Source organism: Melanostigma gelatinosum, assembly GCF_949748355.1.
Source record: "Melanostigma gelatinosum genome assembly, chromosome: 10".
In the NCBI taxonomy this organism is placed as follows: Eukaryota; Metazoa; Chordata; class Actinopteri; order Perciformes; family Zoarcidae; genus Melanostigma; species Melanostigma gelatinosum.
In genome coordinates, this window is record NC_136643.1 from 4,844,202 (window position 1) to 4,860,892 (window position 16,691).

Consider the following 16,691-nt stretch of genomic DNA (forward strand, 5'->3'; position numbering starts at 1 on the left):
CCCAAAAATCAAAACCTGTAGTCGATCTAGATCTTGATTATCCGCCGCAGACAATATAATGGGACTTGATGGCTCTCAATTATTGTTGGAAGAAAGAAGTTGAAACAAGGCCTGTGGATTATCTCGAGTAACCGGGTCGTGATTTCTGGCATCGCTGTTGAGTTCATTGAATGTATTTCTACGGCGCTTTGAGCCGAGAGAAGGCAGACATCTCTGATATCTCCAAAAGACATCTACATTAAATAGCCCTGCAGGTACAGAGGAGGATATGCGTGTTTGGTTTTGGGGATTGAACTGTCCCTTTAAGTGTAATTAAATCCAAACTAACGACATCTCTTTGGACTGCAGTCCTATAAAAATCCCTGTTACAGTCGGTTCACCTTGAACTCATTAGCACTACTGTAAACTATACACTGCATTACTGATTTCCTCTCAGGAGGCGATTGTAATGGAGGGAAGTGAGAGCGCAGGAGGCAGCGATGCTAATTTTGTAATTAAAACGGATGATCTGATGACCACGTGCAAACCGATTCCCCTCACCACCCCCACTCTCTCCAAAAGCGATACGACGGCGGAGTGGGACTGTGATTGATAACGCTCGTCAATATATTTCATTTCAGGAGCCTTAGTCAAATGACAACTGGTTGTCATTGACTGAAAGCAATCTGTTTAAAAGGGGAGCCTTTGCTAAGTATCAGATGAAAATGATTCCTCTGTCTGCTTGGGTGTCGCTGTCTGTAGGAGCTTTATTGATCGGGCTTTGAATATATTGCACCCGCAGTAGTAACAGCTGCTGGTAATATCTCTCCTCTGCCGCGACCACGGCTTTCTGCCGGCGATCAGATGTCGGCGCTCTCGTTGCCGATGTTGCGTCTTTATCAGGAGTGATGTGTGACAAATGTAAAGTGAGCTTGGTTCCGGCCCAAATTAGAGGAGCGAACGGCGAACTCGCTAATGTGCCCTGAAGGCCCGGCTGTCCCGGCCAGCCACAGCCCACGTGCATCTACAAACCCACCATTGTCTGTCCCCCCCCCCCACACACACACACACACACACTCTCACACACACGCCCCACCCCCCACCACCCTATACGCTCGTGTTGTCAAGCCCACGGATGTTGGCACGGGTTGGTAAAGGTCATTTACTGTAATGAGATTTGCCACATGCAAGCATATGGCTTGATTATGGCCCTGTTCGTTAACATTTTCAGCAAAGAGACAAATAGACAGCTAAAACACGGGGGCTGGTTGGGGGGGGGGGGGGGGGTGGCGAGACGTGTTTCGCATTTTCTCCCCTTGAAGCCGGCAAGAAGTTTCTTCACAACAGATCTGTCAGGAGAGATGATTGATCTTTCAATTTTCATAAGGAATGTGTGCCATTAGAGGCGAGGATTGGAATTATCCCGTAAAAGTTGCCTGCTTTAGATTTTTATACACTTAAAGGACAAACACCTCTGTCTGTCTCCTCCATAATTCCTGCCACATGTTACACTCCGGCGGCTCGTGGGTAGGGAAGCAATTAGGTTACCTCATCAAACCGCCGATGTTTTCTTATCAGGCTTTCTCGTGCGTTACACTGCATTCGGCGTCTTGGCAGCAAAATCCTCGCCCACCTGAATCCCTGGACGAGTGTATCTCTTTATCTTCGCGCTCCGGAACGCGCTTCGTCCGTTGATGTGAATTTGGCTTGAAATGTGTCCAATCATTGTTGCTCTCCGATTGTAAAGGATATTGTTTGCATGTGTTGTTTGTTGTTTTAAACATTTGGCTGGCTAGCGTGTGTGTGTACATACCTACACATATCCATCGTCTGAGTGTGTTCTTTGCGTGTGTACCTCCCCTTGTTAGCGCGAGACGTATGCCTTTTAATGCGTCCCTTTGTGCGCGTACAAGAGCGTACAGCAGGTATTTAACAAAGGCAAGATGTTTGCTTTATTATCAACATTAACTGCGTAAACACACAAAAAAAGGGCTTCAAAGTTTCATTCAGTGACACTGGGGAGCTGTGGGTGGCTACATCAAAGCGCAATACCTTCCTCTCTCTCTCCCCCATTTTAATGAGAAACAGGACTCACCAGCCTTGACTGAACCTGCCATCTGTGTGTGTGTCTGTTTTTTTTCTTTCTTATTTGCATGTGTGTGTGTGTGTGTGAGAACAGTTGTGTTCCCGTGCGTATGTAAGCATGCGCTTGCGTTGCGTTAAGTGGCACCACGATTGCCAGACAACATATTTATGGAGGCCCCGTCTCATGTTTGATCTAATGGCTGCAAGGCTTCCCTGCATCTCACGTGGCGGTGCTTCTGATTCTGCTTTTCGGAGGAGATTAATAGTTGTAGTAAAGGTGATTCGCGTTGTGTTGAGAGACCTCTCGACGTCTTGCCCGCGTGACAGGACGCTTTTTCACGAGCAGTTCATTTCCTTTTCCCCCCCAAGAACCGGTGTGCAAAAAGCCTCGATACGACCACAACAAAGACCTGACGGTCCGCCGCCTCACCTTTGTTGGAGGAATGCGCACGCGACATGGGGGCACTTTACAAGTGCAATTAGGGAGGAAAAGCCAAGATTGTTTTGCAGCAAAGCAGACCGCATATGCACTGTGCCAGTCAGTCGGTCCATTTAGCTGCTCGACCGGAATGGTCCTGTTCAGTTTGACAGATCAGAAGGGGGGGAAGGAATAGCCCGACACGACGGGAAAACCAAAGGCTTAGCGCCGAGCAAATCAGCCCTTTGTCTCGTTCAATTCAAATCAAAGGATAACCAGGAATGTTTGTTTGACAACAGCATTTACAATGCATTGTTCTGAAGCCCAGAGCCTCCCAAACAAAGACAGATAGGCTTTAAACAAGTCATTTAATTAGCAGCGGATCCCCGGCTTTGGCTGCGGCAACCAATTATACATTCCTGAGGCATGGACTTCACTGCAGCGAGAGGCAGATCCTCTCCAGCCCTGTCTCCTACAGTACATCTCTCCCCTTCCATTTAAGAGAAGGTAAATAGCCCAGACAGACAGCTTCATTAGCCAGCGTCTGAAGAGCGCGGGGCCGATTGTCGCTTAAATAGTGCGCTTTTACTGCAGGGCCCAGCCGGCGACCTCCGATCAATTACAGCTGACATTATTGTTTGTCGGGAGCTTTTTTCCTTTTCTCCTGGACATAGGGAGTAAAAAACAACATCAGGCCTGAGCTTTGGCTGGAAATGTAATCTTCCCCCTCTCTTTGGTTCTTTCGCTCCACAAACAATAAATCATTCACTTGAAGAGATAATAAAGTGCCAAGTAGGAGCTAGTTTAATTTTTGTCAGGGGAAATCTGTCCACAACAGAGTTAAGGGTAAGGGGGCTGGCTGCTAGCTCCACACCATTTTCAATGACAACGGCTTAGTTCCTTTTTTTATTATTTCTCCCTTATTTTCCTCCGCAGGGTTAGACGTCCAGAGAGGCTCGAGTCCTGTTTAGATGAAGATTAACTGCAGCACAAATCACTGCAGGTTATCATTTCTGTCATCGAAAATAAATGACTGCTCTCTTTTTTAATCATTCTAAAGCATTCAAGATTCAATCTTTTTTTCTTTTTTTTGCGGCGTGACGCTTTCCAGCGTCGGATCCGCCGCGTTGCAGCGCGCTTTGGTTCTGATGTAACAGCTCTTTTAATCGCGCCGTTACCGAGGGCTGTTTCTAATTCATTCAAGTCATCCCGCGCGATCCAGATCTTTGCTCATCCACGCGTGAACTCCCGAGCACCGCACGGCACAATAGCTGAGCTGTTAATATTGGTATTAAGTGATTTGTAGTTTTAATGATGGTAAATAGGAGCTCACCTTTAGCGGGTCCCTCAGGCTTACTTCAGGTAAATTACTCCAAATGCATTGTTTATGCCCTTCAGGAGAGGGGGGGGCCTTGTGGGAATTCACCTCTCATCAGGTCTGAACTTCTGTAGCGGAGATAAACACAAACTGACAAATAACGTTTCTCACGGTTTGCCCACTGGAATATCTACACAATATCCAGGTGATTAATGAGGCTGACTGATGTTTGTTGATTCTGTTTTCCACCAAGTTAAAGATCCTCCAGGCCTGAATAGAACACTAGAAAATTGGACGGATTGGCATATGAATGAAAGTGAAAGAAACACTTAACTGTCGTGCTTAAAAAATGCCAGAAACCTTGAATAAACCAATATCCTCGTCACCTGGCTCCTTTCAGCGACCAACAAAGGGATTTGGCGGACCCTCGCCGGCCCCGTGGCACATTCCCTCACAGTGGCCTGAATGGGCCTTTATGGGGAGGAACAGCGCTTTAGGACGGGGTGACATGAAAGGGGCCGGACAGCCGCTGAAAGCGAGACTAATGCCACTTAGAGAGAACAGAGGTCCAGTGTTCCGTCCCCCGCCACCGGGATGCGTCTCAGGTGGAGACGCATCCCGTGAAGCCCGTACACCATCGACATGTGATTAACAGTAGTCGGAGTAGTCCGTTTGATTTGCTGAGAAACGTTGCCGCTTAAGTCTATGTGTCTTTCTGAGTGTAGCTGTATCTGATTGAACGGGTGTAATGCATCCACCACAAAGGCAGAATAAGGCTCTTCACTCCGGCCCTTGAGTGGCCTTGAAAGGCTGATAGGTAGCCTAAAGCTCCCCATGTTGTCCTACAGTAAGTACCCCCGCAATCAGGCCCCTCTGTGGTGTTTTTTAATTGAGCTTAGCCTGCTGAGCGGTAATTGATTCAGCCTGAGCGACAGCGGAGGCGCTGGTACAAGGTGCTGCTTGGCTCCCGCCTCCCTTTAATCTCCACTGCTTTATATTGTTTGGGAATACTCGCCACAGAGGAACTGCATGCCATCTTTCTTATGGAAATCAATGCTGCCTTTAGAAGGGGGGGGACGGAGAGGAGTACTTCTCATGTCCTTTCATTTTCAACCAGTGTCCTTCTCTTTGGAGGCGTCGCCATGCAGATCTCCTTGCCCTTTGGCTACTGATGTTTTGTCAGAAGAGAGGAGCCGAGTTGTTTTGTGGCTGTCTGTAGCGCACCATCTTTCTCTTCTTTTTTTTTTTTCTCTTTCTTTCACGCAGCTTTTATTTATTATTTTTTTACCTTGAACCGGGCTGCCAAGAAAGAGAAGAATAAAGGAGTGAAAAATCAACAGAGAGGCTCAATCAGATCCAATAGTGTCTATGAGGTTTTTTTCCTTTAAAGCATTTGAGGAAAAGCATCTGAGTGGCGGAGGAATGAGACCAAACTGTTCCCAGTCACTTTTGATCCTGCCAGTTCAAAGTCCCCATGGAGCGGGGGGGCTATGTGTGTGTGTGTGTGTGTACAGACACCTAGCTCTGACCTTCTGTCTGTGCTTGTGTCCTTTGAAAGTTGGCTTGTTTTCATGAAGCCATTCAGAAGCACAGTGCAGAGCCACAGTCATAGTGACCAACCCCCCCCCCTGGTATCTTTATAAGACAGTCTTTACATTTTTGGACTGGTAATGTCTTCAAATTTCCCAATTAGGAGTCCATTGCCAGACAGCAATTGAATAATTTAAAACATTTGTATGACATCTGATGTTGTAATGGAATAATTTGTGTAAGTGTTTAAAAAGAAGAAAATAAATGAAAATCACATTGTTGTGCGAGCTGAAAGTGCCTTGACTCGTTGCTCTCTGTGCTGTGGAATATACGCTGCTATAATTAGCCTAAAGTCATTGCCATACTGCGGTCTGACGCTACTTGTTTGTCATTAGCACATTTAACTAGTCATTTGGGTAATGGCTTTGGAGATTGCCTTTGTTTTTACAGAGATATTTTTGTATATGTAAATATTGAGACAATTTCCATAATGTGCCCTTTTTTCTTTTTTTTATTCATCGCAGCATAATTGATGCATCTTTATTGCTGTGTAAACTTTGGTCTTTGAATGAATGTGTGTATATAGTTATCATCCCCGGTGTCTTTATTATCATTGCAGTAGTATCTATTATTAACATATGTGGTAAAACATTTATGTGTATTATGTTAACATGGAACGAAGCGATTCATTTGAATTATTCCTCCCGCTAATGGATGGCAGCGTAAAGCTTCAGTGTTATTGGACGGCGATGGTAAAGGGGATCAGCGGTGGGAATTACTGATTGCTGAATTAATACCGCAGCAGCTTTTTGGGGAGTTTTCAGCCAAATCCTCCAAAGTTCCCCCCGTGGACATCTCACTCATAACACGCATCGTTGAGTAACCAACAGACCATCTTCTTGCGTTTCAGGCCTGGAACTCCCCTTCATGATGATGCCACACCCCCTGATCCCAGTCAGCCTGCCCCCGGCCTCCGTCACCATGGCGATGAGCCAGATGAACCACCTCAACACCATCGCCAACATGGCGGCCGCAGCACAGGGCCAGAGTCTGCCCTCCAGAATGGTCACCTCTGTTATAAAGGTACATTTTTAACCACGGTGCAGACGCTCCAACGTGACGTCCTGCGGCGTAATGTGTTTATCTGTGGGCTACTTTGGATGTTTATTTTTGGGTTGTGTGTTTCTGGCGCTGCTGGGGTTTCAGGAACGGGTGCCGGACAGTCCCTCCCCCGCTCCCTCCTTAGAAGACCACAGGAGGCCGGGCAGTCACCCGTCGTCCCACCGCAGCAGCAGCGTGTCCAGCTCGCCGGCCCACACGGAAAGCTCCTCAGACAGGATACGTACGTTTGTCACACAGATAAATGGTGAAGAAAAAAAGCCACCGCGCCGCGCAGATTGTTTGTTCGTGTCCAATCTACGCAAGACGGAGTAGAGACGCGCTCTCTGTGATGTTCCTAATGCCCCCTGTGTTTCTGTCGTTCCCTCTCCAGCGATGCACCACAACGGCCTGTCCATGAACCACGCCCTGCTAGGCCTGTCCCCCAACATGCCGCCCGGGCCTAAAGAGGGAGACCTGGCCCACGACATGAGCCACGAAATGAAGAGGATGCACTCCGACAAAGGTGAGTCAGGTCCCGTCTTCAAGGCAAACGATGCACCGTATGCTGTGAATTCATTGCTCCAGAAATGAGCTGTGATTTGTATTGTTTCTGCGTTTGTAAGTGAAGGACTTCATTAACTTTTAGTTCCTTCTATTCAATGTGCACAATGTATGAAAATAACAGCTGCTATGACAAACAAGCAGCTGAATATTGTGCTCTACTGGACCGGCTTCATTCTAGTTGCATATAGAATACGTTGTAACGTGAACGGTTTATGGAGAGCAGAGGTTTGCAGATGCGCACAGAAATGTGAAGCAAGTTAATATCCCAACATGAGTGGAGGCAGGAGAACCATGTAACAGTGGAGACTACATGTGGATGACTTGCTGGTCAGGGTGCCTTCAAGTGACATCAATTGGAGTGGAAGATCTCACCGATGTTGTCATTTACTTTACAAGACACTAGAAAACCATCTGCATGCCTCGTGTACCCAACACTTGAAATTTCAGTTTTTTAAAGATTATTTATCTAATTTATTGAACAATTGTTCAGTCTTTGTCAGGATTAGCAGGATTAGCTGTTCCTGTTGATCCCCGCTGTAGATTGTGTCAGTTCAATGATACTCCAGAACGACTCAATGAGTTTCATATGTCTTTTTCACAGACTACAAACCAGAGATGCACTTAAGAAGAGGTAACCTGTGGTGTAAATATGTGTTAAATTGTTTGGATGAAACGCCACACACGTTGTGCTTATTGGGCAATCTCTGTTTCTGTGAACCCCACAGAAACACGTTACTGTGTTTACCTGCTGTAGGTTACACATTTACACACGTGTCAGCCTTTTACACTACACAGGATATGATCACAGCAACAATCTGTCGACCAAGTGCATGCATTTTCTGCAAACAATACCTTTTTATCTTCGAATCACTTTCAACTAATTCACCCCCCTATTTCATGCCTCCGTGCACCCCTGACCTCTGCTGTAATAGGACGCTGTTCACTGCAGTTACAGTAAACAGCTCAGAACACTATTCCGTTAACAGAAAGTCAAAAGACAAATTGGGGGGGAAATGAAAAAGAGCTGCTAAAAATAATACACAAACATTAAGAGTGTGGCTGCTGAATGTTCTCAGAATTAGATTTTCACACAGATTTTGCATTTTGTATTAGTTTTGGTTGATATTTTCACATAAATGTGGGAAAGAAGGAGCCGTTTACACAGAGCAGCAGGCTTGATGACATCATCATTAACTCTGAACTCTCTGAACATTGACAATACTGAACCTCCGTCCCATTGTCCGGAGTAAATGTTTGTGTTAGTAATTACTGACATTATTCATTCATTTTGCCGTAGGCTTGTGAAAAAGAAAAGAAGAGAAAAAAAAAAGATAACGATTCTACTAAGTGTGGCGGATTAAATACAAAGTGAAGCAAATAATAGATTTCAGTATTCTCTGCTGGCTTTGAGCAGAGCAGGGCGGGCTGTGCTGTGCTGGGTGGTGCAGGGTGGGGCGAGGCTGATAATGATATTAAAACCACTGTGGAAATCAGTGGGCTGTATGTTCCCTGTTGGCCAGGCCGACGTGAAGATCAGTGTTAGACCTTCACTCGCAGGGCGTGAAGCAGTGAATAGTAATAATTAGCAGGATCAGGAGAGGAATTTATGGGTCACAAACTGTCTAACTGTCTGTGCCTGAGTGTGAGTGTGTGTGTGTGTGTGTGTGTGACAAGAAGAGAGTCAGGCAAACAGAGCAATGCAAACAGAGAAAGCAGGAGGTTTAACCAAGAATCCACACACTAAATCAACCGGATGTTTTTCCCCAGTAGCAGAAATCCTACTTCTCAGCCTGAGTGCTTCGTATACACGCGTATACGCATATATATATACATAATGCACACAAACGGTCTGTAATTCCTTCGCAATATTAGAGGAGAAAGCAAATGACCCGGCAATCCACACCAGTTCTACCCAGTTGACCCGCACGCATCCACAAACACGTGCCGCGTCCTCTTCCAGATTGTCCATTCCTAATATGTCACCGGACTTGATGAGGATTCTGAGCTCTCTCCAGTGTGCGCACCAGAGGTCTCGGGCTGTGGAAAACATTTTTATAAAATAATCCATTAATGCAGAGGAGTGCAACTAAATTAGTTACCAATTTGCTGAGCATGAATTAATGAAGAGAGCTTCTCCCGGCTCCCACAGTTGTAATTTTCATAATAACCCCAGACCTTTATTTGGCAGGTTGTTTAGTTTTTTCGTTTGAAGGTTTTCATTAGTCTAATGAGGACTGTGCAAGGGCGAGCAGTCAGCACAATTTACATGAGGAAGCTATCATAATAAATGAGGCAATTTGAATAACATGCACAGGTTTATGCAGCGAGATAAGAGAGATTGTAGCAGCCAGATCCAGAGGTAACCAATACATTAGAACCAACTAATAACCAAAGTAATTCCAATAAAAGCTTTAAGTGAAGGGAATAAAATTAATGATAGATATATTGAACTGTAATGATATGATACATGATGCATTAGATTAATAAAATAAATGTGTTCCATTGTTAGAGCTGGTGGGGGGTGAGGCCTCGCCATCCTTTGTTTATGGCGAGCTCTTTTAATTAGGCTTGTTCGTCGCGTCGGTTTGTTTAGATAAATGAGATAACATTCCAATGGTTTAATGATATCTCTCCACTTGTTTGATCTTTATGATCCTGGCAGAGCATTAAATTAATCTCTCTGGCGACGCACTCTCAGAAACAGGGAACGCGGTGGAGCACGGTGGAGCGCGGAGGGAGGACGCGGTAGCCAGACGCCTCAGAGACGGACACCAGAGCGGCACGTCACTCGCATCCTGTGAACGCGCCGCGTCTTTTTCATGTCATCTCTGCCGATGAAGGACAAAGGCTGTTTTTTTGTTGTCGTCAAAAAAAGAGCCATTTCCAAAGTTGTGTCACCCGGTGCAGAGTAACCAGATGGTTTTTCTTTGTGGAGCTTGTTTGTTTAAACTTGATTATTTTTCGTCCAAGTTTTAAGTTAAAAAGCGGAGATTAGACGACGTGTGAGGAGGGAGAACTAAGTGTTATCTCACATGTGACTAATTGAATTGCTGAACCATATTTTAAAAGTGGAGGTGATTCACTCGGTAACACGATATCGGCTCTTCCCCCGGCTGAACGTCGTAGTCCTGTTGACACAACAGGAGATGCTCTCTAATGTCCTCCCGAGCACCTAGAGGTGCATCTTTTCCCCCCTGCCTGCTATCAACCGAGCAATCGTTGGTGTGACCACGACGGACAAAGATTGGCCACGCCTTCTCTTTGTCAGGATGCTGCCCACAGTAGGTGCCCGGTGGCTGCTGGTGCACTGTGCCCAGCTTCACAGTTAGAGTGATGGAGGTTGTCACAGTCTATTACATGCAGCTGCTTTGGGCAAGGACCTGTGGACACTGATGGGCTCATGTAGAGAGGGGGGATGTCTTTAGAAAAAAGATGAAACGGGCAAAAAAGAAAAAAGAAGTGATTTCAGTCCTTTGTAGTCTTTGTTCTGCGTTCGCAATGTTATAAAAAGGAAGTTCGGGGACTTTGGGTCCGGTAAAAGTTTAGGCATCAGTCGCAGCGTAAATATTTCACAGACGTCGACGGTATCCCTGCAACAGTATCATTAAAGAAAAGTTCGATACGTTCGAGCTCCTACTCTCTTCATCTTTCTGACTTTAATGCGTAGTGTTTTGCCCCAACCCCCCCACCGGTGTCCTTGGCGTTTGCAGGCTTCAAACACATGCTGACTACCTGACTTTTCCCTAAGTCGGGAGGCAAGATCATTAGCATCACAACCCTGAAATGTGACTTGGCAGACAATAATGCTTTATGATCAAACAACTTGTCAGTGCGTCCCGTTGAAATGAAAGAGTGCAAAAAAATAATTCAATAGAGGATCAATCAAATTTCCACCGGCCCCCTGTGCATGAGAGAGAGAGAGAGAGAGAGAGAGAGAGAGAGAGAGAGAGAGAGAGAGAGAGAGAGAGACTGCTGATGGTGCAGAGAGGGGGCTATTCCTCGAGGACACGGGAGTTCATTTGGATATTTGTTCTCCTGCTCATGAATGTTCCATTGCGTGACACCATCCCCTGCTAATCACATTTCACTGAAAAGGTGGTGGGGGGGGGGGGGGGATGCTTTTAGGGACGTTGAAAAGAGAGAGGTTCTTTTTAATCTTTGAAATGCCTCAAAAGTGACAGAATGCTCTCTCCTGCCAAGACGTGAGCCTCGGATGGGGAGATAAATATGCTGTGGTCAGCTAAGTGTATCTAGTGAGCAGAGAGGCAAATTTAATAATGCATTATCATTCACTGGCGAAGGTGAAATCTCCCTGTCCATCAGGAGGCTGAGGCCTGTTTCATGTTACCCTTCGCTGCAAATGAACAAGTGCTTTACTCAGCCATACTAGAGATGCACAGTAGGCACCGGTGCTCCACTATATATATATATATATATATATATATATATATATATATATATATATATATATATAGAGAGAGAGATGTGTGGGCCGTCAGGGGGGGCAGGTCCGCAATCAAAGCAATCATCTCTCACGGTCTCGACTGGAGACATTAATGATCACGGCCCTCAGTCCTGATAACACCTGTTTTGAACAATAACCTTCTTTTCTTTTTGTTGTTGTTCTTCTTTTTCTTCTTCGTCTCTGAGAAAACACACGGAGCGTTTTACATATCCGAGCATCTGCCATTATGCAGATTACGGGAACACATTTACCCGGATGCCCTTGGACAACGGCGTTAAACAATTATGAAGATTATGTACAATGTGGGGAGAGGGAGAAAAAATTTGCGATTCAAAACAAATTCGCACCTGAGCGGCGGGGCAACTGTTGCGGACAGATAAGGTTGACCCTGAATATGTATTTCTGTACTTTTGAAGACATTTCCGTGGGGTTTGTTTGTATAATTGTAATATTTACATGTAAACAGTAATTAAGTGGTGCCGCCGACATGCTGCCAGGGCCGAGCTCTGCCAAGGTAAACACCGGGCCCTAGCAGTTCGCCAGTCCATCATGTTTACAGACTTGTGGAGCCGAGTGCTGTTTGTGTGCTCCTCCTCAGCAAAGCCCATAAAACACGACCAATTGCGCGCCGCGCGTCGGAAGAACACAGTCGCTCTTATCGCCTGGCAGTCTGCTCGCCGACTTGAGGACATTGTGAGTCAAACCTTTAAATTTTCACTCTGCGATAATTACGCCGCTATACTTGAGCTTTTATATCCTTTCACTGAGAGAGTAAATCATTCCTAATAAAGAGAGGAAGAATAGGGGGCGGGAGGGAGAAGTGCTCCAGGACTAACTCTCTCGCTCCCTCCCTCATCTGCTCTCTATTCTGCTTTTTCTTTTTCTTTTGTTCCCCTTTTTTGTTGAAAGCCTCTCTCTGAGTTTTCCAGTCACCTTGACTTTGCAGCTGCAGCCTTACAGCGTGTTGCTTATCCCGCCTAACCCCGGCCTGTCAATTAGGTGTTTAAAAATTAATCTCTTTAACTGGAAATACCATGACAGCTTTCTTCCGTTCTATAAATGAAGTGTTATTAATTCACGCGGCGCCCGAGCCAGTGTTATGAATAATGTTATCAAAACAGATTTCCACGCGTTTAACACGCCGATCCTATTAAAAGCCCTTAAGTATTTTCATAACTGTGAAACCGAGCTACTAATGGATTTGCATCCATGTTTATAATTTTGTTTGTTGAGCTACGCCGCCGCAGAGCAAGTTCCTCTTTTTTTGTTCTTCGGTCGTCATTTAAAGGCAGCTCAGTACATCCAGTCTGGATTAGCGTCAGCCGTCGATGACGCCCGTTCAGCGCCGGCGTAGCCGCCCTCCCTGTAGGATTGCAATGCCAGGCAATGACACCAATGTGCCCCCCCCCCCCCCCCCCCCCTTCCAAGCTCTGATCTAGCAGCAGGCTATCTGGCCAACCACACCAAACTAATGCTTGTTCCATTAAAACCCGGTGATTACGGGGGGATTTCCTCTCTGTTTGTTTGTTTGAATGCTTAATTATCAATATGTAATTGGCGTGTGCGTTGCGACGTCGCGCCGCACATTCGGTGGCGCATTCTACCGGAATGCTCGTTGCTATCGGGTGCAAACAGGACTCCCCAGTCACTGTCTAAAGTTAAGCTGCATGCGAAGTTGCTCTCATGAATTAATAAATGCCAAACAAAGGAGAACTAAAGTGTATGGGGGGGGGGGTAAAAGGCTCGATGATTAGTGGGTCAGAGAGATTAGTGGGGTGTACAGTACAAATGATCCCCCCCTTCTCAAACGGGAATGATTCAGGCAAAATACCCAATCAATAGTCAAGGCCAATTTAATCTCTGGGATTCTTCTGTCAATAGACGGACCCGGTCAACGGGGGTCAATACGCAAAGACAATCTAAACACCTTCGAAGTGCCTCGCTACAATGTCCTTCCCCGGGTATTATCCCCTCCACACTTTGAGCTCAATAGGTGAATTACAGAAATCCATTCAAGTCTGCCCGGCTGTCATTTTCTTCTCTGAGCCACAAGTTTATTTTTTGGCCCTCCCCACCCTGAGCCTCCGTCGACTCGACTGAAAAACGTGGATTTGATCCCCGACCTTTAATGGCCTCGCCCCGTTCTGTTTCCGCCCTCCTGGCTGCGATGTTCCCTCTACAAAATGCCATCTCGTCTCCGCCACTGTGTCGCTTTAAGAGCTCATTTGAAGGTGCGCGCTGGCAGAAACAAAAGTCCTGCATGCTTTTATGCAGTCATCACAGTCAGCCAAGCCCGTAATCCTCAGAGGTCCGATAATGACATAGCCCCCTGCATTTATTACATGGAGGAGAGGAGAGAGGGAAAACGCTGACTTTGAACAAATGAACGCTCTGACCTTTATGCAATAAATATGACATGGGCCGCATAAAAAGACAAGATATCTTCCTCCTGAATGGAAGTCAACACGGATTCTGTTCCCTCGCCTCTTGCTCTCTCTGTTTCCATTTATCTCGCTCTCTCTTGCTGTTTTTTTCCTCTCTCTCTTTTTCCAGCTAACAATTAACGAAATGATGAAATCTATTTTGATTGTACGCGCCCTAATATTGCAATCTATGCTCCAAAAGCACAGTGTGCAGCAGATAATTCCCTGCGCTGTGGGTCGCGTTACACATCGTGTACACTGCAGAATATCACGGTACAATCATCCGTCAGTGTTCTGATCTCCATGCGTGATTAGATTCTCGAATTGAATCATTCGCGGGTGTTGTCTCAGCAATAAAAAGGAAAAGATGTTCTTGATCCACGCCGGTAAAAGGAGAGTTTTAAAAGAGAGGATCAACCTTTCACCGTGTCTTTTGTAATCTCGCTGTGATCCCAATTGAGCATCGCGATTGTCGTCTTTTGTCACCCCGGAACCGCCTCTGTGACAGTAAAGGATTTATGGTTATTTCCTCTGCGCAGCCTGTCCATCTGTGGCTCTATCTTCACGTTGGCCTTGAGAATACGATTCAATTTATTAAGGCAAAGCAATGGACTCATTACTTTAAAAAGGTGGCGAGAGAGAGAAGGAGCGAGAGGGAGAAGTGACACACCGAATTGGTTATTAATGGAAAAGGCACAGCCACAGGGCAGTTGAGATTTAATGATATCCTACAAGAAAATATGAGGGTGTCACTCTCCAAAAAGTCATGCTAAATGTCAACATTTTAAGGTCTCGGTGCTAATTTTATGCCTGTGCACAGTAATGTTTTGGAGAGCATTTAGGAAACACGGCCCAGTGGCCAGCCTGATTATCCCGCTCACCTTCTCTCCTCTCTCCAAATGGGTTTGTGCAGCAAGCGATTTCATCTCTAAGTGAAGTGAACATTAAGGGAGGGGAGAAGGAGAGAGCAATAGAGAGGGGAGAGAAAAAGCACGCGGTTTGATTTTCACGCTGTGATAAGAGAGTGGGAGCCAAATGTTACCTGTTAATCTAGCCCAAACCGACCGGGGCTCTTGACTTTGTCCCCCAGCAGGGATGGGGCAAACACTCATTTTCCTCTCTCCGTGATGAAAAGGAAATTAGCTTAAATGTGATGAGGGCACATTGGTGTGTGTGCATGTGTGTAATGAGAGTGTGTGTGTGTGTGAGGGTTTTTGTTTGCATACATCTTTCTCTTTCTTCACCGTGTATACACACACACACACACACACATGCACAGCATATGAAAGCGATGGTCATTTTAAAGGAATTTGTCTTGTATGGATTCGTCACACACGTTCTCGCCGTATGTCCTGCAGGTTCATTAAAGGGACAGTACACCGCAAAAGCAAAGATGCATATCTTTCCCCTTACCTGTGGTGCTGTTTATCAATCTGGATTGTTTTGGTGTGAGTGTTGGCGGTATCAGCCGCAGAGATGTCTGCCATTTATCTAATATAATTGGACTATATGGCACTCAGCATGTGTTGCTAAAAAAATACATTTGAACATTGTGCAGAAGGAAGCGCGCGTCTGTACTCGACACTGCTAGCTCACCTAGCGTCGCCAAGCTAGCCAATGTTGCAACGTAGCCGAGGAGGAAGCCATTGATGTTTGCGGGGGGGGGGGGGGGGTGTAGAAAGTAGTCCCTCCATTAAACTCCTCACTACAAGCTCTGTGGATTACCTTGAGTAACGGGTCATGACTTATGGAAAGACACGTTGCTGTTGAACCGGTCGCCACACAGTCCCACTATATTTGAGTTGAGACGGACATGTCTTACCTGCGATATCTCCAACACTCGCACCAAAACTATCTAGATTAATAAATAACACAACAGGTGAGAGGAAATATACAGTATGGATTTTGTATTTTGGGGTATACTGTCCTTTTAAGAGAAGTGTGCCAGCAAGTCAATCTAACTCTACAGTAGTTTGATTATAAACTATCAAGCAACATTTTTCTGTTAAGGATGCAGAGAATACTTGGAATCTTGCTTTTGCAAGAGACATAAAACAAGATCTACATTTATTCAAAGAAGGTTATGACACACTATAAGAGCTTCAAACTGTCACACAGCTAAAGCGGAATGTATTTTGCCTGAAAGACCTTTCAGAGTGCAGACATCACTCGCAAGATAAGCTGGCCTCATGTTTTTTTAAAGTGCTCAAATTGCAGGCAACTACTTTTTTTTTTCTTTTTTTTTGCCCATGTGTTCCAGAAGACGAGATATTTCCCGACAAGATTTTTCCAAATCCAGCACGTTAAGTGCAGGGGGAATAATGCTGCGCTAGCTAGCTAATGGCAGTCCGAGAGGTCATAACTACTCCATTTGAAGGAGGCTGGTTCCTCGGCAGCCTGTGGCAGGTCAGATCAAATGTAATTGTGCAGTGAGAAGCAGCGCCTTGCTTTGTGTTGGCTGTGCTGACAACCTCCAGGTTTAGCATTCAGTTCCTCCTGCTGGGAGGAACACCGGTTTGCAAGGACAAAGGCTTCACCTGTCAATATATCACACTGACTGGCCGGCCAAATGTACCTCTGCTCTCCTTCTCCCCCCTCTCTCTCTCTCTCTCTCTCGCCTATCTCTCTTCCTCTCTGTCAGTCTTTCATTCTCTGCACACCCATTCTATTCCAGCCTGCTCTTCCTCAGCCTCACCTATCCATCCATCCATCCATCTGTCTTCCGTCTCCAACCATCTATCTCCTCCTTTTCCCGGCGTCCCTCTCTCGTCCTCCTCCTCTCTCTTTGTGTGTCTCTCCGTACCTTCC

General features: G+C 45.8%; 1 protein-coding gene across 1 annotated transcript in view; it reads left to right on the forward strand.

The window, feature by feature from the left end:
• dachd (dachshund d) overlaps window positions 1–16,691 on the forward strand; it is a gene marked incomplete at its 5' end in the record, with an annotated part of 95,094 nt that overhangs the window by 65,199 nt on the left and 13,204 nt on the right. The window contains 3 exons of the mRNA XM_079276390.1: window positions 6,241–6,413; window positions 6,537–6,672; window positions 6,823–6,954. Of these exons, the coding sequence (XP_079132516.1) occupies window positions 6,241–6,413; window positions 6,537–6,672; window positions 6,823–6,954 (441 nt within the window). The remainder of the gene's footprint in view (window positions 1–6,240; window positions 6,414–6,536; window positions 6,673–6,822; window positions 6,955–16,691) is intronic.